The following is a 23,157-nucleotide window of genomic DNA, read 5'->3' on the forward strand; positions in this document are numbered from 1 at the left end:
AGGAGTAGAACTACTCACACTGCCCAGGCCGCCCAAGTAGATCGTAGGAGGAAGTCCTCTGTCCTACCCAACTCTATCCTCTACCCCCAATGCATGCGTTGACGGACTGTATCACAAGTGGCGGATGCTGCAGGCTGCAGGCTGCATGTGCAAGAGCAGGATGCTGTGCCGGCTCTGTGTGGTGAGACGTGAGGAGGTCAAGGAACCAGTCCAAAGTGGTCAAGGAAAGAGGAATGCCCCTCCTCGCTCCTCCGTCCGTCCCTTTCTCCCCCAAAAGACGCTAGCACCCGTTGTGGCGACCCTGTTCAATACCCAGCTACAGTACCTACTCCTGTAACACCATAGATTCATTCACAACCCCCAGACCATGGCACAAGCAGCTGCAGCCAACGCGCTCTTGTTTGAGCCTGTGTGAGCCTGTGTGAGCCTGTGGAGGCGCGTCGAAGCTCAGCTGTCTCAACTTGTCAAGCGCCCATGCCCATGCCCAAGCCCTTGCCCTTGCCCTTGCCATGCAGCGGGCGGAGAGGAGGCTAGTGGAAATTGAGCTTCAACGCCCCCCCCCCCGGCTCCAACTTGGAATTGCCTTGTCGCTCTCCCAGAGAGCCCGGCGAGCGGCGAGCGAGAAGAAAAAGACTGTGCTCCAGCCATCAAGCAGAGAGAGAGAAAGAGAGAGAGAGAGAGAGAGAGAGAGGGAGGGAGAGAGTAGTATGTAATTATGATGACTAGTGAGTGAGTAGTACGTACTCTAGTAGAGTAGTTAGTTACCCAAGCTGTGGGCCCACTTCTTCACCCTCTTTCTCTCTTTCTCTCTCTCTCTCTCTCTCTCTTTTCTTGTCTGCTGGATTCGGTCGGGCCCTCCTCTTCGTCGCATTCCTTCCTTTACGGCCACACACTCACCCTCCACCCTCACACACACACACACACAATCACAAACACAATCACCGCTGTGCGCGTGCGCCCACACTCCTTCACCTCACCTCCTCTTCCGTTGCTCTTGCCAGAGTTGGCCCACGCTCCTTACTTTTGTCGTAATCTACTGTCTACTATCCATCCTTTTCATCCTACCTACTTACTGCCCACCGTCCAAGGAGAGCCACACACACAAAAGAAGCCAAACCCGCCACCACTGCCAGACGCCCCTCCTCATTCGCCTGTTTCACTCCTCGACTTACCCCAGATTGCATTCCTCGCCTTCCATCCCTCTCTCGCTCTCGCTCTCGCGCGCTCTCTCTCTCTCTCTCTCTCTCTCTCTCTCTCTCTCTTCTCCTCTCGCCGCCGACCGCTCGTCTTTGCGTCGTGTTGTTCCTGCCCTCTCCGCGTACCGCTACTATCGTACATGGAGCTCGCGTCTGCTCCTCCTCCTTCCACCCACGCGCCATCACCTGCCCATCACCACCAAAACAACACCACGCCTCCCTATTGCTCAATTGGACGCGAGTGACGTGATTCTTTCCCTCGGAACCATCGCCATTGGCTCCCTCGCCCTGTCACTCACCACCCATTCGCCGTGACCCTGCCAATCGCTACGTAAGAAGATTCCCATCTCTCCGTGGCAGCACACACCACAAGCTACCAGCACTACCAAAGTCATGGCCTGCTAACACTTCTCAGGCCATTATGAATCGCTGGTTGACGAGAAAGAACAAGGACGGCGGCGACGAGGCCGCTGCTCCGAAGAAGACGAAGAAGGGAAAGAAGGGGGACGAGGCCCCCAAGCCCGAACTCGACCTCGCATTCGCCCTGCCCAAAGTCGACGACTTCCGCACAAGTCTCATCATGCCTGGCCTCTCCACCCGCTTCAGCATGTTACGGGAACAGGACGATCCCGCCTCCAAGATTGGCAAGGCAAGCGACGACAGTGTCCTACAGCCCAAACGACAGTCTCGACTGCACGAGTTTGGTTTTACAGCCGGCGGCCTGGCAGACATTGCCGAAGTCTCCTCCCTCCATGGCTCCATCCAACCTCCCTTTGCGACCGAGCGGACAAACTCGTTTGATAGCGGTAGAGACGAGGAGAGCCCGGGTAGCGTCATGACACGGTCCAGACCGGGCGAGGGCAATGTCCTCTTTGGTGGACGTCAGAAGATTTACATGGTGGCAAACAACAGCTCCAAAGGCCTGGGCCGTACCCTGTACGATGACGACGTGAACATGTCTGCCTATCAAAAGCTGCGGCAAGAGGAAAAGGATAGGCTGAGGCGAGAGGAAGAAGAACAAGAAGAGCACGAGGGGCAGGAGCAGGAGAGGGACCATCAGCCCTCGGAGCCGTCGAGTCCCACGACTCTGAGCCAGAAGCGGGAGACGTCCTCGTCGACCAACTCTGGGACCATGGACACGCGCACATCCACGGCCGCGACATCGATAGCCTCGCAAGGTGCCAACTCGGTCGCGGCATCGTCGCCCGCATTCTCGCCCACCACCACCCATCCCTCCCTCGAACTGAACCGACCAACTACCAAGAACCGCAGGCTGTATGACCAGGGTTTGGACCAGCATATCCAGGAACAACAGTCGTCGGCTATGCATCGCTTGAACTCAATACAGAGAGCCCGTGCCCCGACTGGACGATCGACACCCCCTATCCCTCTGCCTTTGGCTAGATCTGCCACAAATCTAAGCGACCGATTCAACCGGGGTCCTACCTTGCGCTCCGACAGTCCCAATCTGTTTGCCTACCCCAATGTCAGTCGAAACAATTCCTCGGCCGGCTCAAGTCCAGTCCTCTCTCGACCATTGTCGCCTCCCCTAAGCCCTGGTGCCAGCGATTCGGAAGACGCACACGCCCTCAATGCCGCCCTTCAACCCAATGATCGAGGCAAGGCAACGGCCATGGGTGCTTTCAATAAGCCCAAGGAGGCTTTTAGCGAAGAACAATATGCAGAGCGTCTAAGGCATTTGCAGCCCAAATCTACCCCCTCTCAAGCCACCGTAGTACCCAAGCTCGTAGATAAATTGCCCTCTCGCAAGCCAAGTCTTCGCGAACGTGCCGTGCAAGCCAAGCGAAAGAAGTCGAATGCTGCCGAGCAGATACAACCACAGCCAACTCCTCAACCACCACCTGCTGAAGAAAGCCCAGCACGGTCGGCCTTCTCCCGGTTTCAGGCAGCTGCCAGTCAAATTAGAGCTGCCGGTCTAGCTTCGCCAGAACCAGTTGCCACACAATCCGAGGAACGGGTTCGAGACCTCGAGTCCTCGGAATCTCGTGGTGGCACCACGTTCTTCGCCTCGAACGATTCGAGCGATGCTGAAGAGGGGGAGAAGGAGGAGGAGCAGCAGCAGCAGCAGCCAGTGCAATCACCACCATTGGCCTTGCGTCCTTCGGAGCCCAGCCGTCGGTTTGACAATCTTCCCGTTGCGACTGGACCAGCCCCTTCCCTCCTCGAGCATCCTGCGATGCGATCCCGTACCACGTCCGAGGAACACGTCGTACAAATCAGCCCGCCTGATCAGCCCTCACCTACAGCAGACGTCTCACCAAAGCTGAGCTCCGAGGTAGACTCGCCAACGCTTGGTCCTGACTCTAGCGGACTGGGTGGTATGATTCGACAGCACCTGCGTAATGGAAGCAATGTTTCTTCGACCTATGGCGAGCCTGGCCCACCTCTGATGAGTCCACCGGGCAATGCTCCACTGGGTCTTGCCATACAGACTCAGGATATGGGTCTCGTTCAGCGACGTCAGCAACCTGGTTCCGGTTCGGCCACACCGGCACCTTCGACTCACAGTCACTCGAACCCATGGGATCTCGATGACATTGACAACAACCCGTATCGGGACGAGCAAGCTAGCATGGCTTCCACCAGTCCGTTGGAACGTCAGAATAGGCAACCCCTCATCCTGAGCGCTACTGAGCCCGCCAACGGCGCTCCCTGGGACCTCACACCACGGAGAAATCACGAACGCATCGCGAGCAATGAGACGGAATCTGAACACGAGGCCTTCCAAAAGGACCTTGCGCATAGACAACGTCTCATTCAGGAGAATCTTCGTGCGCGAGCAGAAGGTCGATCGACAAGTCCGGCCCCGGCCCCAGGCCCGTCTGGAGGACTCAAAACCGCCCTGAATATGCTGCGTGCAAAGTCGAGCCGTGAATCGTTTGCCACCGTGGCTGAGCAGCAAAGCTCGAACAAGTCCATTAGGAAGCTTACCGTCGGTGCCAGCTACGCAAATGGCAGTAGTACTTCTCTGGCCGGTATGCAGGGTGCCGAAATGCCACCGCTCAGAACGAAGCCCTCTCGCGTCTTGCAGCAAAGTGAGCAGGATGCACAGCGGGAAATGAGTACTCGACAACGGTCGGGAACGGACGCCAGCCAGACAGGCCGTCCTACTGGCAGGTCAGCAGCCGTGTCCACCACCAGAAGCTCTACACGAGAGAGATCCGGCTCCGGAACCTCATCGGCCCGCTCCCGCAGTCGTCCTGGCGAGTATCGTGACGATTTGGACCAAGCCATGGCAGAAGGCACCAGGGCTGCCTACCCGCCCAACACCCTTCCCTCTGTTCCCGGCTATGTTGCTCACCCCACTCCACCGCTGTCTGCAGAGAGGCCATCGCTCGAGGCTCAAAGTCGTACACGATCACGCAGTAACAGCAAGACGGCTGCTGCAAGCTATTTTGAATCAAAGCACCTCCACCCTATCCAGACTGGTGCTGGAACAGGCAGAGGCAAATTCTCGCCAGGCATTCCCGCTTCACCTCGACCTTCCCCTGGTGGGTTCAACAGCCCAGCTGGGCATGGCTACCATCAACCATCCTCTCCTATGCCTCCCATTTCGGCCAGTAACACACCTCCCATCTCCAACCCTACCACACCCAACGGCACCACGTTCAATCCAAGTTCGGTTCAACCTTTGACCAGGACCGGAGTCCTTCGGAAGAAGTCTGTGGCCAAGTCGGACATTTCTGAGCCAGTCTTTGTGTCTACGACTTCAGTGATTGATACCGTCAACTTACCACCTGGTGCGTCGCTTAAAAATGGCATTGAGCATGAGCCTCCTCCAGTGCCACCCATCAACCCAATGAGACGGCGATTTGGTTTCGGTCGCGGTGAGGCAGCCAACCGCCACGACCCTGCTATCCAAGCCGGGATAGATACCCCGCGGGCGCCATACGCTGAGCCTCTGAGAACTAATTCGTCTGATGGGCTGGCGAGCCAGATCCCAAGACCAAGGGCCAGATTACGGAAGACGTCGAGCGAGGGCAAGAGCCTACGCGGTGAGGCCCAGGGCCCAACAGGTCCTTCGCCTGCTATGCCACAGGATGGATTCGTCAACCGCAACAACTCCCCTCCCCATGCGATGAACCCTCAGCCAATGGCGCCGCAGCCCATGGAAGGTGCAATGTTTTAGTCAAGCATTGGCAAAGTATTGTCGGCGCAGTGTTCAAAAGCAATCAGTTTGTTCTTCTAGTTCTCTCTCATATATATATATGTGTGTGTGTGAGTGAAAGAGAGAGAGAGAACAACAGAGAGTGGGAAGGCAGTATTTTCTTTGGTTTCTATTCGGTTTTGTCCCGTCGTGTCTCGAGATTTGTGCACAACGGCCTGTTTCTGTCTTTTTTTCCCTTGTGGGTTCAGCAATATACCTCCTCCGCTTCCGGCTTTTTTTAAACTTCTTAACATTTCGTCTGCTACATTAGGGATTTCATTGTATTTCTTGAAGCAAATTTTTACCAGGATTTTGGCTTCATCTTCTGTTCCAATTATTTTTTATCTCTTTTTCTTTTGGGAAGATGGGGTGACCCGACACCGGGCTGGACACGGTGTTTTAGGGAGGTTCGGACGACTAGCTGACCGTCAACAACGGCAACCGTTCGACCACAGGAGAAGTGGATGGGCAATTCAAAAGTGGATCCCGAAATGTTGTCCATGGGAGTGGGAGAGTAGAAAATGTCTGCTTGTAGTACTACTAGCACTTTACCCGAGGACAGAATGTTCTCTAGGTCCAATCACCCATGCCCTGCGAAGTGGACATGGCTAGATACACGCATGTAGCAAAGTACAACGACTGCTAATGTGCCGAGGATCCTTGTGGGAGCTTCAACCATGCGTGCTACCGTGTCTATGTGTTGCGGTAACGTCGACGTGCGTGAGTTCGTGAGTCGATTCAACGGCATGGCGAACTGTTGTAACCCTCCACACACGCCCCTTGTCCAATGTTGTTTTCATCTGCGTCGTTGCGCAAAGAGGACGGGGAAAAAACGGTGATTCAGTGGGAAGAGGATGGCGAGGGTATTGGGTGGTCAGGGTACGTGTCGGGTTTTCGGGCGAGAAGGGTAAGGGCAGATGGGGAGCATCGTGCGTCTGGGACAGAGGGGGTGAAGGGAGCAGAGGGAACAGAGGAATTTATAACCTCATATTGTGCATTGGCAACACAAACTGGCTTTGATGCCACCACTTGCATAAAATGGCACAACTAGACACCTCTCTGTAAGCAATCGCGATGACCCGGAAGACGGGATCCAACCAAACATGCGCGATCAGCCTCTATGGTCTTGGAAAAGCTTGCACACACAACCCATTCTCGAGGATAGGTACCGTACATGGAAACTGGTCCACCATTATGGGCACCAAAACAGACAAGGATACGAAAGAACCAACACACTGGCCATTCCTTTGTTCCGCACGTATTCCATCGAAGAAAAGCCGAGCGATTTGTATATTGGTCCCGGTCGAATTCGGTGCAATACCTAAGCCTCTGCCTGCCGTGCCTATTGTACTGTGCAATATGCCGTATGGGATCTACCGCTTCCCCCCACCTACCCAGCGGCCAAACCTCCTTCCTCTCAGTTGCGCCATGAATTGCGGTCGAGAGAATACAGGAACCCTATTCTTCTCTTGGCATTGCCTGTTTTTTCCATTTTTCCATTTTGATTTTTACATCTCCGTCTTCTTCTCTTTTGTCTTCGGGAACGCGAACGGTTCGCGTGGTGGGGAGGGAGAAGTTCATAGACACGGATCTAGTATTGGGGATTCCATTATGCTGCTTGGGCCAACGTTTCAATAGGACTTTATTTACTTGTGTGCCTATGTACTTCATCATTGTATGTATCTGAGTGCGTGACAGGATGCAGTCCTTTTTGTAGTGTGATGGAGTGGGTATGGATGGATGGATCGTCGTGATGACTAGGTTTCAGTGAAACCGACAACTCTCCGCCCCCCCCCCCCCCTGATCGACAAGACAATAGGATGTGAGGTGGTGACCTGGAGAGTCGGATTCAACAGCCGAGCGTCGCTCTTCTCCTTTGCAATCAGTAGGGCCCGTTTATGTGTCGTGAGTGTTGAGGCGGGAACGAGGCGAATCGAACGACTTGCTCACTCGTGGGACTTTATTCGCTGTATCATGATGAACATGCAGTGTCCGTGCGGCTTACTATGCTGTGACTGCTGCGAGAGCTGAGACGCAATTGATTCATGTGGGAGGGCTGTTGCGCTGCAGGCAAAGCTGGGAGTCTACGGTAATTACACTATGGATCTGGGGGCGGCGAACATTGGCTTGACCCATTATGCTTTTTCCTTTTACCGGTACGGTGCGCAACAGGTATAGCAAAGTTGGATGGGGGTGGGTTTGTGTGGAGCTATCGTGTTGACTAGGCCTCTTGGAGGTTGCTGACGCAAGAGACAGCCGCAGCTAAGTCAAGATCATTGGAATGTGCTACCACAGTCTGTCAGAAGCAGCCTCACGGAGCCCCTGAACCTGACTGCAGTGGGTGAAATCAGGCATGCGAGTAAGAAGGCGACGGGCGCCCATGGGAACTGATACACATGTCCTTGGCCATGTACACAGTAAGCTAAAGTAAATCGTCTTTGGCACTCATCGCAGATGTGATGGGAAAGTTCCGGAGTAGGCAAAAGAGATGGCGACTAAAGACATGGTATCTGCATGTACTGGAACCCTTTGATATTCACACAGCTTCGGCTTTTGATATTCAGTCTAATCTGAATATGTAGGTAGGTATTTGACTATGCACCAAAGTGACATTCAAATAACTGGCGGAATCCTCCTTCTCATCAAAGACAGTCTATCCTCTTTTTGCCTGCTACGGCAATGCGGGGAAGCAGAGCGATTAGCCGCAGTAATGCATTACTGCAAATGGATGGCGCCTCATTATAATTTGTCCCAGACCAGACCATCTCAATCTAGACAAATACCATGACGAGGCTCAAAGAGCGTTTGAACAGTGGTTGATGCGCTAAGTGATCAACAAGAGGATCCAGAATGTCCATGATGCTAAGCTCCTGATCGACATGCAACACATCGTTGGAGCAGGGTCAGGTCATGGCAAACGACTTGATAAAATTTGGTTCTCATCGGCTGGCATCATAGTTTGGATACTTTCGCGGCCCAGCCAGTACCTAGTGTAAGTGACGGCTTTGATAGCTACGCGGACAGTCTGCAAGCGGGCAGAACGGCGGTAGTCACCAAGTTACTATAGTACATGAATGATCATGTTATGCATGCAGGGGAACGCACGCTGCACGTATTTCCACATCCAATACGAGCACTGCGTTCGGCTGAATTGGGGCGGAAAAGCACCAACGACCATTAAACTGTGGTGTAACAGTGCCGAGATCTCTACCGCAGAGTGCCCGAAGGAACGCACCTAGATCCAGAGGCCTGTCAGTCCCTCTCAACCAAAAAGCAGAAGAAGAAAAATCTCTCATTGTAGCTAGATAGGTACCAGTGCGTTGCTCTCATCTCATCCTCCCCTCCCACCCCAGCGAAAACCCAAATGCGGAGAGGAAACGACGCCGTCGCAAAGCCACAGGTGAATAGCATTCCAGCAGACTCCAATCACCATCCACTTGGATCAAATCTTCGCCACGCTCTGGCTCCAAGGGCCTCAGCCATCGATAGCTCACCAGCCAAGGCACCGCTACTTCCCGTCGGAATCATACTAGCCACCCCTGAATCTGGCCCCCCGGTCTTTATGATTCGGTGCCACTTAACGGCCCTAAAGGAAAGGATGATGGACCATGGCGCATATTGTAGCGCCGTGTAATGTTTCGGGTCTGTGTGTGCAAGATACAGTCGTATGCCCTTGACTCTGGGTCAGGGGGCAATGGGGTATTTAGATGGTAGGACCGCCCTTGCATTATGCTCTTCTTTGGAATCCAAAGTAATCCTTCACAATCGCTAATTCCTTCACTCCCGTTGTAATATTTACTCACCAGATTCTTCAATCACTCATCAACACCTAGCAAATATGCGTTTCCAGGCTACCATTGTTGCTTTCGCTGCCTCGCTCGCCTTCACTGGCGCGCAGGATCTGTCTCAAGTCCCCCAGTGCGCTGTATGTCTCCCCCAACCTGACCCATAATGGGAACACATCTTGAGGGTTTTCATTTACATTTACTGACCTCCGATCCAGCTTCCTTGCTTGATCTCTGCCGTCCCCGCCTCAGGATGCGGTCCTACCGACATCACCTGTCAGTGCACCACTGGCGCTGCCAAGATCGCCGAGTCCATCCAGGGCTGCCTTCCCAATGCTTGCAACGGTGAAGACCAAGCCAGTATGTCCCCTCAACTCTATCTCTTACCCCATATGCACTAACGCCATGCTCCAGAGGCTCAAGCTGCCCTCGGTGGCATCTGCGCCGGCTCCGGTGTCGCTGTCTCTGGTACCGCCACCCCCGTCGCCTCACCTATGCCCTCCATGGGACCTAGCGCCAGCTCTGGCATGGGTTCTCCCATGGCCTCTGGCTCTCCTATTCCCTCGGGTAACAGGACCAGCGGTATGCCATCCGCCACCGGATCTGCTCCTCCCCAAGTCTCCACCGCCGGTGCCGCTTCCCACTTTGCTGGTCTCGGTGCCGTTGCCCTGGGTCTTGCTGCTTTCGCTTTGTAGATGGAGGTGGACAGTGGAGAGGTTGTAAGATGTAATGTTGCCGTAGCACGAGAAGCGTACGGGATACGCGACGAAACAATATAATAGCGATACCCTCGTTTCCTGAGATACTTTCACGACGCTTCCAGCGCATCCAGCCACTTTGTTGACCATGCTGTGAACTCATCGTCCCTACCGTTCCAACTTTGCTTGACGATATCTACTGCGTCCTTGGCTGCCGTGCAGCATTTGTCCAGTGTCTGCTTCACCTCGTCTTCGTCAAGGTCGTAGAACGCGCTCGCCAAATCGTCAGCCGTCTCAGGTATGGTCTTCATCTTATCCATCAGCTTGTCTAGCTTTGTGCTGGGATTAATTGTCGCGTCTTTGACACCGTTAGCGGCTAGCGGGGGAGATGGAGTATAGGTCTTCAGCCTCCGCTTGATCAAGGCCTGGTAGAGCATGCCAATCATCTTGAGCTTCTTGAGGCTTGCATCCAATAAGTCCTTCAATTCCTTGTCGTCCTTGCCAAGCTTGTTCGATGAACCAAACATGTCGTCTTCATCATCATCGCTGTGCGTTGCTTCGTCGTCGCTTCCGTCATCAATGTCATCGCCCCATTCCTTGAGCTCCTCGATCGCATCAAGGAGCACGGCCCTCAGCTCCCCTGCTTTCCTGACTATTAATCCGACGATACCATCGGTACATAGCTTGAGTAGGGTGTCGCATGCTCCCCATACCATGCCAGTAGCGGAGAGAACCTCTTGCTTTTCGCTCTCTGAAAGTCCAACATCTTTCTTGGTTGCTTGTCTTCTCTCTGCCGTCTTTGAAATCAGGGCAAGGACATCGCCCCATGTAGATATAAGTCTTCGCACTTGTGACTTGACTTCGACTCGCATGATTGTACCCAGTGGATCGATCTGGCCATCTTGATATGTGTATGAGGCAGCGGCAACCATACCACTCAGTGGCCCTGAGCTTATTTCGTTGAGTTTTGCAATCACAGCAGAGGGTGTGAGGGGGGGCGTAAGGAGGAGCAGGGACAGGGTGGTCGTATGCGATTTAAGAAGCGTGACTGACGCTTTGACGGCTTCGAGTGGGTTGGGGAGACCGCTCTCTGCCGTCTGACTTGTAGGTGTAGTAACGTTCGAGGGCGCAAGCGAGGCCTGATAGTGGGTAAAGAGTCTTTGCGCGGATGTGGTGAGGTCGATGAGAGTCTGTAGATCTTTCGTTTTCGCCATAATGCCGTATAAGTCGCCAATCGAGATTAGACAGTGAGAGTATCTGATCTTATAATGGCAAACGGGGAAACAATCGGAAGTCTCACAGGGGGTAGAAAAACCACGGCTTTGTTGTCGCGAAAAGACGTGCCATGAGGCTCGGAAATTTGGGACGGGGGGTTCAGGTGGTGGGGATTGGTGACGCGAAATAGCGGGGCCGTTAACCGTTGACAGTGCCGAGCTGCGCTTCGACTGCACCGTCTACTATGGAACACTCTCCATCTCACTTTTCTCCTTCAGTGTCAAGGAGAGAAAACGACGAAATAAGACGAACCTTTGCGGGGGGGCATGGGCTGGCCCTGAAGGAACATGTCACTCATAATCTTTATGCGATGTGCCGGCACCGGGGTTTCAAAGTGCTTTCCATGCCTGCCATATGTACTTGTACCCACTGCTCAGCAATGCAATAATAGCAAGATTGAGTCGCATAGACTACCAACGACTAGTAAATTACTGTAGCACGCTGATCAAGCAATCAGATGTTGTGTTGTGACACCACTTTCTCGTACAGAGTGGTAAGGATATGCTGCCGCGGAACTTTCCCTGCCTGGGTACAAGAGCCTAGGCCAGTCCCATCTTCACCTCAGGAGCTTTAGGAACAGTTCTCAACTTGCATCTGGAGACACAAGTGCTGTTACTGCCATACTACATAATCAAAATCTTGATACGGCGATCTTACAGGTTCGGATCTGTTGCACAATCTCCATCCGATTCCAAACTACCATAGTGCTTAATAGCCCAAAGTGCTCCATGTCAATATCAGCATATTTCAGCTGTTCAGACAATGCTGATCATTGTGAAAGGCATTTTTCAGCACAATCACATATACCTATCGATTTTGCTCCCCTGATGCGAGCATCACTTGGCAGTGTACGCGGCTTGCAAACACTCAGGGAAGCGGTTGCAAGTTTCCCGAAACAAACAATGTTCTCAAGAAGGAAAAAGGATTTCGAACGGAATTTACTAGTGTAAATCAAGAGTGTAGACTTTGAAATTCCTTGGAAACAGCCGAGGCCATTGAATGACACGGTAAGGGGCCATAGATAGTTTCACTTTCAGTGTTTGATAGATGATATTCGTATGTCGAAGACGTGGCCTGGGAAATTATACTAGTAGCATAGTTCAACATGGACTTCATAGGAAAGCTGAGATTATGCGATAGCCTTCGTAAGATAAATCAGCGTGGCGTGTAAGCATGATCTGATACGTTTCGATGGATTTTTTTTGGAACTTAAAAAAAGACATGCATTTGCTACTATTGTTAAGGAAAGAGGATTCAAACATCGACAGATAATAGGATTTGGCTAACTTCAAAATCAATGAAATGAATCCCAAGACAAGATGGGAAATTTCACTTATGTGAGTCATTACCTCAGTGGCCTATTCTCTCGTCTAAGACCATTAATCACATTAAACTTCCCACGACTGATCATTGGCATGATAGAATTTGCTACTAAAGATAGAAACCTGGCTTGAACAAAGAGACACTGAAGAGTCCGTACCGCTATGAGAAGATTTGAAATAGACGGCCTGAGAGTGAATCTGCAATTTTTTTTGTTTTTTGCAAATTCTTTACGCTCGACGTCCATTACGTGTATAACATAGCGTACCATTTCTCATTTTACTCCAACGCGTGAGTTTCAGTTTGAATACCATTACTAATTCACCGGCAACTCATGGAATGGTGTCTTCTAGTCTTCATGTCATGCTTGTAGTTTGGCTCCTTGACTGAACCTTCTGTTACTCTGTCTCGCGTGAACGGGACATCCTCGTACACTGGCCTTCATTGCACCGGTGACATATTGCTTGCGGTTCGTTAAGTTCTAATATCAACACTGCAAACATGACAATACTTCTAAGCTAGATTTGCACAGCCGATGAAGGATGGACTGGTGAGGGCTTGAACATGATGGAGGCCATGCTTGAATACTGCGAAACTGATTATGCAAAGCGTTTTGTGTTTCTTGCGTTTTATGCTACAGGCTCCTCGTATTTGTACGAATTATACTTCATCAAGTTTATATTCCAACGCCTATTCGAAATGTTTTGCACCAGTCCAGTGCACATCACTCCGCTCAACCAATTTCACCCCAAACCATCCAAAGTCAACCACCTCATCTCTCGCGTCGCACCCCATCACTCTTTCTCCAGTCCTCTATCGTTCATAGGCTATAGCTCATTGTGTTCAGGCACCGCCTTCTGCACCTCTACCCCGCAAACTGCAGGCGTCCCAACCTCCATGCGATAAACACACTTCTCCTCCTCCACAATCTTCCATATCTCATCCTTCTCCGCACACGCCAAGATGACTAAGGTACTTCTATTCGGCCCATTCCAGCAATGCTGCCCGTTTTCATACTTGAGCGCGAGACGCTCGCCACTGCCCAGACCCCGGCCATCAGCTGGTAGCGCCTCATCAACGGTGATGCTTTCGATGCGCGCGAAATTGCCCATGCCCGTGTGCGCGCCACCCTTTTTGGACTTTTGCGTCGTCTTGGAGAAGAAGCAGTGCTCGTATGTGTATTCACCGCTGTCAGTAGAGATGCACGTCTCTTTCAGGGCGCGGAAGATACCATCTGGGCCATAGTCTTTTGTTAGGTCATCTTCGTGTCTTGCTAGTTCAGACTTGTCATCGTCCAGCTCCTTCTTGGCTGAATCGAGTTGAGATTTTGCGTCAGTAACGAGCTTGGATTCGGGCGCGTCAGTGGAGGGGGAGGCGAGGACGCCGTTCTCGATGAGCATGACGCGTAAATCGCGGAGCTTGGCGTCAACCCAGTCGCGGATGGGGGCGGGGAGGTAGGCTTCGAATTGGTAGACTGGGGAGGACTTGGTGAGCTGTAGGAATGGATTTTGGGAGGGAACAACTTACGAAGCTCGACGTCAGACTCGTCATCGGTAGTCTCAAACTCTTCCCACTTGATGGCGCTCTCCGAGTCTGGCTTGAGGACCTCGTCCAGGTCTCGGTCAAGGGCGTCGTTAAAAGCAGGCCGATCTTGTGCCGCATAGTCCTCCCAGGCCTTGACGGCGCGCTTGACGCCCTCGTCGTTGAAGTTGGGGTTGTACTCTTCCTTGAACCGCTTCAGCATCGCTTCAAGCTCATCCACTCTCGCCTTTGCCGCATCTCTTTCGCTGCGCACCCGGTTCACGTTGTCCGTCAGTTCCTGGATCCTCTCCTTGGCCAAACTCGCCAGCACCGTGATCTTGCCTCCCTTGCCCGCACTCTTGACCAATTTTCCTCTCTCCGAACGCTCAATCTCTGCCAGGCTCTTGGTCAGCCCGTCGACCTTGACAGTCTGGCCCTCGATTTGCGTCTTGAGTGTTGCAATGCGGTCTTCGACTTCTCTACGCAACCGCCCAGCCTCGGAAATGAGCTCCTTCCGTCTTTGCTTTGCAGCATTGAGGCTCTTCTGCCGTATCTCATCCTGTCTCTTCCATTCCTTGCCGATCCTAGCACACTGGTCCTCACACTTGACTCCACCGACATGCTCGTACTCGTCGCTGCCATCACAGCAGCCCTCGTAGTCACATGCACCGTCATTGACCCTGGTGAAGGGGATATAGCTGGGCATGTGGCCCTTGTTCTTGCAGTAGAAGCCTGGCAGGACGGGCGGGCTCTTGGCCTGGCCAGCTTGGAAAGTCGAGGGTTGGGGCGGCGAGAGGGGCGAGAGGTAGGCACAGGCTGCGGTGCCTGGTTCGTCTGAGCCGTCGGGACAATCGCAGTAGTCGTCGTTGACACGAGCCATTGGCATCTGGATCGATGGATTGGATATGCAAGTGAAGGTCGAGGCGTCTTTGTAGTATTTTGCAACTATACAATGCCTCAGTCAGCCAGCCCCCCCCCAAACCCGCTAAAAGTTCTCTCGTCTCATGGCTTCATCTTCCCATGAGCTTGTTTTGGAGTACGGTACAGCGACATACACTCAGGGCCTACACCCCGCGGCCGTGAAGGCTCCGAAGCCGCATGCGACGTGGCAGCGAGCACGGGGAGCAGCAAAGCAATCGACGTCACGTGTCGTTTCCCCATGTTCTTTTTTATTTTGTGTGGTGAGAGAGAGGAATTGACGACGACCTTTAAAGCATCAAATCAAGGCAATGAAACTTGAAGGGAGCTCTTTACAGTTGAGAGATGCCACGAAACGTTGGCTGTTCAGGGTCCAGTGGGCTTGGGCCAATCAAAGACAGATAGGCCGCCGCACGAGCCATGAGAGCTCACCACCTGTCCAGTGTCACGTGCAACCACCAGCCACCCGATTAGACAGCTCTCAACCGACAAGAGTCTAATCATCTATCGAATACATCTACGACCGGTATCCTCACCACCACCCAACACGACATGTGTCACAATCAGCTGTTTTCCTTTCGTCTCGAACAGACCTCCAGGCTGCTGTCTGTCTATGGCTCATGGCTTCCCTGCCTACCATGACCTTGGCCCTGCTGCTGGCCACCTTTGCTCTGACCGCCTGAAGACCGACACGTTTTGACTGGGGACATGTGCCAGAGGGCTACCGAATTCCCTTGCTCTTGCTGAATCCCAAGACGGATCCCAAAATGGATCGCAAAGGCGCAAAAGTTGGTTCTCAAGAGTGTGTAGTACTGGTAGTCCCCGAAGTTTGGCCTGGGTTAAAAAGTCGATGTCATCTCCTTTCGCAAAGTTCGGCCTGTAAATGACGCAGATGCGATGAGAAAGGATTCCTCGAGCAAAGAAATCAAAAATTGCATCATCCAAGTATACTTTACGGTATAAATTAACGAATATTCGAAAAGTACTGCCCTCCCGAGCCGCCACCGCTTGTCAAGTCATACGTCCGTCGGCGGGCAGATACACAAACGAACACCTTCTAGGAATGCTGTGAGTGGACAGAATACCCACCGTCAAATTGTCCATCGCCCTAAGACATGGTCCTAAGACATGGCGCTTTCCTACCATGGCCTCGAACCGGTGTCTAGTTGGATCCTCTGTCATGCTCCACATGGCGGTCGAGATTCGCCCCGACAGCAAACGCCAACCGCATCCACTCACCACTCAACATCAGCATAACGGACATGGGTGTGCAAGGCCATACATCGATTCGCGGCCCGTGATTCTCGTTTGCAGCATGTAGTGTGGCGTGATCAGCCATGGAGGCTGCGTAGACCTTGGGGACGGACGCCCCCTACCCTCTGACCATATAAACCCTTTCTTCGATGTCTCCAACAACGCAGGAATCACATACATTCCTTGACTATGCCGTACGCGACCGAAGACGAGATTGATTGGAGTGATGGCACCTTGCATACACCAGCCCCTGCGTACCATGAGCCTGACACTGCTAACATGTGTCCCGGCCCTGTCCCTGTTGACGACCGGCAACATGACTCTCTTTTTGAGTCTGATGATGAAAAGCTACCTAGTGTACAAGTGGATCAGCTTTCTCATGGGTTACCTGCCGACATAGGTATGAAGTGTTTCGACATAGAGGGACTATTTACTGATGCCATATAGCTCAATCTTTGGAAGAAATACAGCAGAACAATCCATCAACCATCCGTTGTGCTGAAACCAGTGTGCGTGATCACTACCGCGTTCCCTCTAGAGACGACTACATGGACTTCGTCCTCTACCAGGCCAATCAGAAAGCATATGAAGCGACAATACTCAAACAGTTCGTTGCGCATGCCTTGCATCCCGATCAAGTTGGCAAGTGCTTCGGGAGCGAAGAAGCAACGCGTATCGACATCACTCGTTACATGGCTTCAATTAGTAAGAATGTCGACAAACTCGCGAACAAGATGGTTTGGAATGCGCACCATCGCGTGATATGCATGTTCGCCAACGAGGGCAAAGAGAGCACATCGTTCCTACATGTCCGCAATCTTGAAAATGTCTTTGCTGGTTTCGGACCCATAACAGCCTCACGGGTAGCTGGAAAACTCAGCGAATCGTGGCATCGCGCCATGTCTGAGCCTCCCATGATACAGCTTTCTACTCTAGAATATCCTCTTCGTCGCCACACCCATCCACTTGAAGATATTGATGATCTTGTCAAGACATCCTTCAATCAATCGGCTCCCAATGCGGTTCTGACTAGGAGTCCTCCTATGGCTTTGACGAGGAAGAAGAAAGCTCGAAACATACCAGGCATTACCAAACGAGAGAAGCAGCCCTCTGTTTCGTCCAACAATCACATTGATGACCCGGACATCGAGGAGTCTTCGATCTCCCCTTGTTCACTTTCCGGCCCTGAGAAAACCCTCACTTTGATGACAACGCCTATAGTCAATGCGCAACCTAGTCATTTTGTGGAGCCCAACAACGCGAAGCTTGAACTAGAGTATAATCATAACAACTCAATTGCTGAAGACTTTACTAACCCATACGGTCGTAACGCTGTCCCAACACGGCTGGAGATGCTTTTTGATCATTGTGGAGCCGATGCGCTTACTGGTGACTGCGCAGTGCCATGTGCTGGGGGCCATAGCGATAGCGGCATCATGGACGTACCTTCTTGGCCTCTAAAATTGCTCCATGATCACAAAAGGCGGCTGACAGAGAGGTGGGGCAACCCAACACAGGCTCTGGAAACTCTTCGTTCCGGGTCCGAGCAGACGCTGGTTCAGGCTTTGGCGAAAGGATTTTGCCCAACAGCTCCAGACTGGCATGAGAGAGTGCAGATCATTGCTTCAGAGCAGACCAATTCCATTTCTGACCACATTGTTCCAGTCATGGAGCACATCACGGCTGGTGCCAGGACTTCGCGTTCTCCGCGAGACAAGAACGGCATTGATAACATTCCACTTGCCCCTTTCCACGCTACTGCTAAGCTTACAGAACCGAATGAGGCGTCTGTGCCCTCGAATAGGCCTGTCATGAAGAGGAGAAAGATGGATACGAAGAGAGTTGCTTCGAGGCCGCTCACCAAGCGAAGTACTGTCATGGCGCGCAAATTATCAAGGTCAGGCACTAAGCAACCCGATTCTCCGGTACCTGTTGCTCATACACCCATTCTGCCTCATCCAAGCGGATCAAAGACCCTTGAGCCTGATCAGATCCTCCCACCAGGTGCCTACTTCGAAGCCAAAAGTCCGGACGAAAAGCCGGCCTGGCGCTGTTGCATCAAGCATGCAATGGGCCACTACTACAACGCTGGCGACCGTAAAACATGCCGTGGCTGCAACAGCACACTCATGGACATACCCAAGGTGACATATATGGACTTCTATATGCCTCGGCGGCAATTCTTCCACCAGCCTGCCACAGGCATGCGCTGGAAGCCATGTAAGCCGCCCCTTGGTAAAGGCCGCAAAAATGACCATTCATGCCACAACAGCATTGCAAAATACCCATTCTGGGCTGCTATAGATGCTGGTGCTACGGAAGATCAAGCACGACAAATTGGTCGCGACGCTGTGATTGAGTATCTCCGACCCAAGCCTCGCAAGGAACCTACTCCAAAACCTGAGCCGGAACCTGAGCCTGGCCCGCCCCCTCACCCCAGTGGTTCCACGACTATGGAGCTTGGACAAGAGTTTTTTGAATGCGCATACTGGAAAAAGAAAGAGCGACATGAGGAGTTTGCCTGGCGCTGCGATGTCAGTCATGGCCTTGGGCGGTACTATCTTGCAGGGGATAAGAAGTCTTGCCCTGGATGTGGCACGAACAAAGGCGGCCGCGGTAGACAAACAGTCATGGACTTTTTTCTCCCTCCGGGAACAATACTACGTCAAGAAGCACCAGGCCTGGTCAAATGGAAACCCCGCCAGTACAAAGCCCGCGCCGCCAACAACGTTCGTGCTACCAAGAACATTAAAACCCAACCTGGCAGTCATAACCAAGTCTGCTCGGAAAAGTATTTCCAGGCCAAGGCACAAGGTCTTGAGCATGAAGAGGCACTGCAACTCGCTCTTGAACAGACTGATGCCTGGCTTGATGGCAAACAGGATGAACTGGCTCGCCAGTATGAACAGCAGGATGATGACGAAGTGTCCAACAGCGCCGAAGATACCACTCCAACGGCCTCCAGCAGCCATTCTGGCAACACGTCTGCAAAGACCAACCCAGTTGAAGATGCAGAGTCGAATGCTTGCCGTCGCAATGCTCACGGAGGCTGCACCGTCTCGCTGATCCCGACGAAGCGGACCAGTGATGAGTTGAGTGATGAGGACATGGATGGTACGGATTCCCTGTTTGGCGCAGATGGAGATGACGAAGGTGTATTTGAGCAAGGAATGCACAATCTTCCTCCGTATCTCGAGCTTTATGCTAATTCATCGGCGGAGGAGAGTTCTGGGTCAGAGAGCGAGTAGCAGTCTGGTTTTGATGATTGCGCGGACTTTGTGTGTAGGCGGTTGCACCTTTCTTTGATTATGGCGGTTGCGTCATTGGCCTAGCTGCATTGCTTGGACGCGGCTTTCGAGATTACATTTCTGTTTAGTTTTCGATGCACTTGCGGCTCCAATGACTCACTTTTGTACTACTCTAATGAAGAAGGGAGACATGACATATATGGAAATCGTTTTCTGAATTGATTTTTCTCTTCAGGGTCAATCTTCTTCACATGCAGATTAGCTGGCCCCTGTAGTACTATGTATGCTCATGGAGGCAGATATACAAAGTATCTGCATGGAAGTGTGTTCCTAAATCTTTTCTGAATATAATCATATCTAGTACACTAAACTCATACCGATGTCGCCCCTATTGGAAGCTGGACGTTGAACACCAATGCCTGAGAGTCCAGATTAAACCCGCTTGCGTCCTTGTACTGAAATTTGCCGCCGTTGATGTATCCTGTTAGAATGTCAGCACATGCAGCCGAACCCATGATTCTGGATTTGTGCTCACCATCCTGCGTGATGAAATCATTGTCATTGAACGAAACAAGATAATGCCCGCCCTGCTTTCCGCTCCCACCCACCTCGTCATCCGCATGCACTGGAAAAATAGCGAGACCCTCCCACTTCTCATTCAACAGATTCGCATCCCGCGACCCACCATTCCTTACCCCGAACCTGTTGAGCTGCGCAATATTGTTAAACGTCAACCAGGGACAGTACACCGCCGGCACAATCGCAGCTTCATTCAACACCCCCTCCCGAGAGGCCACCTGCCCCGCCTCGCCATCCGCATCCGTCCCCAGCACATTCGTCGCCCCGGAAACATCGACAACATCCACGTTACGATACACGGATTCCGATTTCTCCTGCCCATGGCCCGCGCCGCTGTCGCGCGCAAGCACGAGGAACTGCGTGTTGGAGATGAAAAGCATTTCGCTCTGGCCTGCGACTTTGCCCGAGGGTAGCAACGGGAGCTGGACTACGTATTCAGCCTCTGGGACGGGCGTGGGGGTGTTGCCACCGATGCGGTATTTGAGGAGGCGCGTGTTACGGCGTTTGGAGGAGGATTTGCCGCCGTCTTGCATGGTGGCGCTTTGCAGCATGGTGTAGAGGTGTGTGCCATCTGGGCTGGCGGTTAGAGCTTCAAGGCCTTGGTTGTTTGCGCGGCCGGTGGTGGGGTCTTGGGGCAAGGTTGTAGTGTTGGGGGCGTAGATGGGGGGCTGGCGGCGCTGAAGGAGAGGGCATTCGCGTTGGTTCCGTTATTACTGCTGGTGCTGCGGCGAGGGAGTAGTGCACTGGGTGTGCTGATGGCTTGTATCATTTCGCCGGCGCTGTCGAAGTGGTATAGGTAGGCAGCATATTCGTCGCTGATCCAATAGCTGTTGTTGTCGCCGAGTACGAGACCTTCTGTGTCTAGGGAAACGCGGGAACCTCCTGAGCCAGATTGACCAAAGCCGTTACCAATGTCTTTGACGAACGTTGTTAATGTCAAGCATGCAAGTGGGGGGTTGACTGGCCGGTTTGGCTTTGCAAATATGGGATGGGGAGAGGGTCTACCTACATTTTGCTAACGGAAGAGGTGGGAAGCCGGGATATACGATTGTATCTGTGGGATCCAGTCCTGTCAATGGCGTGCCATCCGGGCCCGTCAAAAGAATCGTATCCAGTATGTCGAAACTGAAGTTGGGACTCGCGGGGTTCTCCACAGTCGCATTTCCCACAACATTGAATGTGAACTTGAACTTGTGGATTCGGGATTGCGTATTCTGCGTGCCTTGGGTATTCCAGCCGCGATCTGGAAGACCATAGATTATACCAGAATATGACTGGGAACGCTTGGAAAATTTGATAGACTTCTTGTCGAGGGCAATGGCGGACCCGATGCCGCCGATGGTGTCGCCGTATTTGTCTCGTGCGTTGCTTGGGAGGAGGCCATAGCCAGCGAGGGAGGAGTATAGATATTTTTTTCCGTTGCAGATTGTTACATTGACGGGTGAGAAATCGGCAGGAGAGGTGAGGGGCTTTGCGCAGATAGCGGTGAGAGAGAGAACGAGGAAGCCGAGGGAGAAGGGAAGGAGCATCTTGAATGGAATGGAGGGAGGAATCGGCGTCGTTTACCGGTACTTTGGAGACACTGATCGTCAGGATGGATGAAACGAGAACGAGGCCTTTGCAGCTCTATTTGCAAACGGGGAACCATGCATATGACTAGTCATGACGCTATCCAAGGATCGGCTGCAAGGTATTTGTATACCAGATCTTGTAGGATCACGGATATGATACCGGTAGTACCTATCCACAGCAAGAGCACACGCGTGATTTGTTTGGCCGCTGTCTAGGTAAAACAGCACTAGTCAAGTGATTATCAGCTGCTACCTGTACCGGTACTCTATCAGGATATGAGCTAGGTAGGTATTCCAGAATCCACAGATTGCTGGCAGTGCTGCCGAGATGTGGAATGGCAATGGAGGGCATGTCGTATACATTGACGGGTACCGTAGGAAATGACGGGTACCGGTCATAGGCAGAGGAGGGCACTGTGACGGGCCATTTCGAGCACCGCTCAGAAGCTGAATCTCCCTTCAGCTCGATCTTCAGGCGGCTCGCATTTGGCTTGGAGGAGGGGCTTGAAGACGGACGGCAATTTGGCTGGGCTGTGTTCGCTCCAAGTGTTTGGGTACCGGTACGGTAAGCGCCCGGTCGAGTGTTTGATTCACATTGTCGCACAGTTATATATAGTTGAAAGAGCTGAGCGCACGTTGCTTAACATGTCCCATGAGTCGCTCGATGGGCTTCGTTCCTTCTGCCGGAACGCTTTACTCAAATAGGCAGGCCGGAGAGCAAAGCGTATCGGCGGCGGTACTGGTACTGTGGTGGGACAAACCACACATTCCCCAGAAGCTTACCATGAGATGGTTTGATTCCAGTGTTCAGATGAAATTCAGGAACCTTCCAATGATTGCCATTGATTGCGCCTTTGCCCACTGGATTGTACCTACCGGCCGGTACCTTGCCTGTTGAATTGGAGACTGCGTTTAGGTATCTACACTACGGTAAAAAATTGTTTACTGTAGAATGGTACGCTAGGGGTTTACTATATAGGTGTAAACTGACCTCGTGTATACCCGTAAATAGGTTTAAAGTGGTGGTTTACTTTTATTAAAGTGGTGGTTTACTTTTATAGTAGGGGTTTAAATTAAGTATAAAAAGTAGTTTTATTTCTATTATACGCTATAATACCTAACTAAGACTAAAAGGGGTAGAAAAGATTAGCTTCACGCTATACGCACATATGATATAATAATAAGTCATGATATTTTTACTAATAGGAGGTGGTGATAATAGGAGGTGGTGATAATAGGAGGTGGTGATAATAGGAGGTGGTGATAATAGGAGGTGGTGATAATAGGAGGTGGTGATAATAGGAGGTGGTGATAATAGGAGGTGGTGATAATAGGAGGTGGTGATAATAGAGGTGGTGATAATAGAGGTAGTGGTGATAGAGGTGGTGGTAGAGGTAGTAGAGGTAGTAGAGGTAGTGGAGGTGGTGGAGGTGGTGATAATAGAGGTGGTGGAGGTGGTGGTAGTGATAGAGGTGGTGGTAGTGATAGAGGTGGTGGTAGTGATAGAGGTGGTGGTAGTGATAGAGGTGGTGGTAGTGATAGAGGTGGTGGTAGTGATAGAGGTGGTGGTAGAGGTGGTGGAGGTGGTGGTAGTGATAGAGGTGGTGGAGGTGGTGGTGGTAGT

The 23,157-nt window shown here is 52.2% G+C and overlaps 7 protein-coding genes across 7 annotated transcripts; 3 read left to right on the forward strand and 4 right to left on the reverse strand.

Moving 5' to 3' along the window:
- Positions 1–1,617: 1,617 nt before the first annotated feature.
- Positions 1,618–5,346, forward strand: IAQ61_008642 (uncharacterized protein; the record flags this gene model as incomplete). Its single annotated transcript, XM_003843160.2, has 1 exon — positions 1,618–5,346. The coding sequence occupies one exon, from the start codon at positions 1,618–1,620 to the stop codon at positions 5,344–5,346; it is 3,729 nt and encodes a 1,242-aa protein (XP_003843208.2).
- A 3,308-nt stretch (positions 5,347–8,654) lies between these two features.
- On the forward strand, positions 8,655–9,844 carry IAQ61_008643 (uncharacterized protein; the record flags this gene model as incomplete). The annotated part of the gene is made up of 4 exons (XM_003843157.2): positions 8,655–9,074; positions 9,198–9,289; positions 9,368–9,509; positions 9,564–9,844. Exons 1-4 carry the CDS (start codon positions 9,032–9,034, stop codon positions 9,842–9,844), a joined length of 558 nt encoding a protein of 185 aa, XP_003843205.2. The 5' UTR covers positions 8,655–9,031.
- Positions 9,845–9,957: 113 nt separating this feature from the next.
- IAQ61_008644 (uncharacterized protein) lies at positions 9,958–11,061 on the reverse strand (the record flags this gene model as incomplete). Its single annotated transcript, XM_003843156.1, has 1 exon — positions 9,958–11,061. The coding sequence occupies one exon, from the start codon at positions 11,059–11,061 to the stop codon at positions 9,958–9,960; it is 1,104 nt and encodes a 367-aa protein (XP_003843204.1).
- Positions 11,062–13,041: 1,980 nt separating this feature from the next.
- IAQ61_008645 (uncharacterized protein) lies at positions 13,042–15,224 on the reverse strand. The gene is made up of 3 exons (XM_066098062.1): positions 15,019–15,224; positions 13,970–14,908; positions 13,042–13,916 (listed from the first exon to the last, which is right to left on the reverse strand). Exons 1-3 carry the CDS (start codon positions 15,122–15,124, stop codon positions 13,270–13,272), a joined length of 1,692 nt encoding a protein of 563 aa, XP_065951971.1. The 5' UTR covers positions 15,125–15,224; the 3' UTR covers positions 13,042–13,269.
- A 175-nt stretch (positions 15,225–15,399) lies between these two features.
- On the forward strand, positions 15,400–19,731 carry IAQ61_008646 (uncharacterized protein). The gene is made up of 2 exons (XM_066098063.1): positions 15,400–16,535; positions 16,583–19,731. Exons 1-2 carry the CDS (start codon positions 16,325–16,327, stop codon positions 19,381–19,383), a joined length of 3,012 nt encoding a protein of 1,003 aa, XP_065951972.1. The 5' UTR covers positions 15,400–16,324; the 3' UTR covers positions 19,384–19,731.
- Positions 19,732–19,754: 23 nt separating this feature from the next.
- IAQ61_008647 (uncharacterized protein) lies at positions 19,755–20,513 on the reverse strand (the record flags this gene model as incomplete). The annotated part of the gene is made up of 2 exons (XM_066098064.1): positions 19,755–19,864; positions 19,919–20,513. The coding sequence occupies 2 exons, from the start codon at positions 20,511–20,513 to the stop codon at positions 19,755–19,757; spliced, it is 705 nt and encodes a 234-aa protein (XP_065951973.1).
- Positions 20,514–20,545: 32 nt separating this feature from the next.
- On the reverse strand, positions 20,546–21,491 carry IAQ61_008648 (uncharacterized protein; the record flags this gene model as incomplete). The annotated part of the gene is made up of 2 exons (XM_066098065.1): positions 20,546–20,877; positions 20,972–21,491. The coding sequence occupies 2 exons, from the start codon at positions 21,489–21,491 to the stop codon at positions 20,546–20,548; spliced, it is 852 nt and encodes a 283-aa protein (XP_065951974.1).
- Positions 21,492–23,157: the final 1,666 nt, after the last annotated feature.

The sequence above is a fragment of the Plenodomus lingam genome (assembly GCF_022343315.1).
Source record: "Plenodomus lingam strain CAN1 chromosome Unknown contig_44, whole genome shotgun sequence".
Classification (NCBI taxonomy): domain Eukaryota; kingdom Fungi; phylum Ascomycota; class Dothideomycetes; order Pleosporales; family Leptosphaeriaceae; genus Plenodomus; species Plenodomus lingam.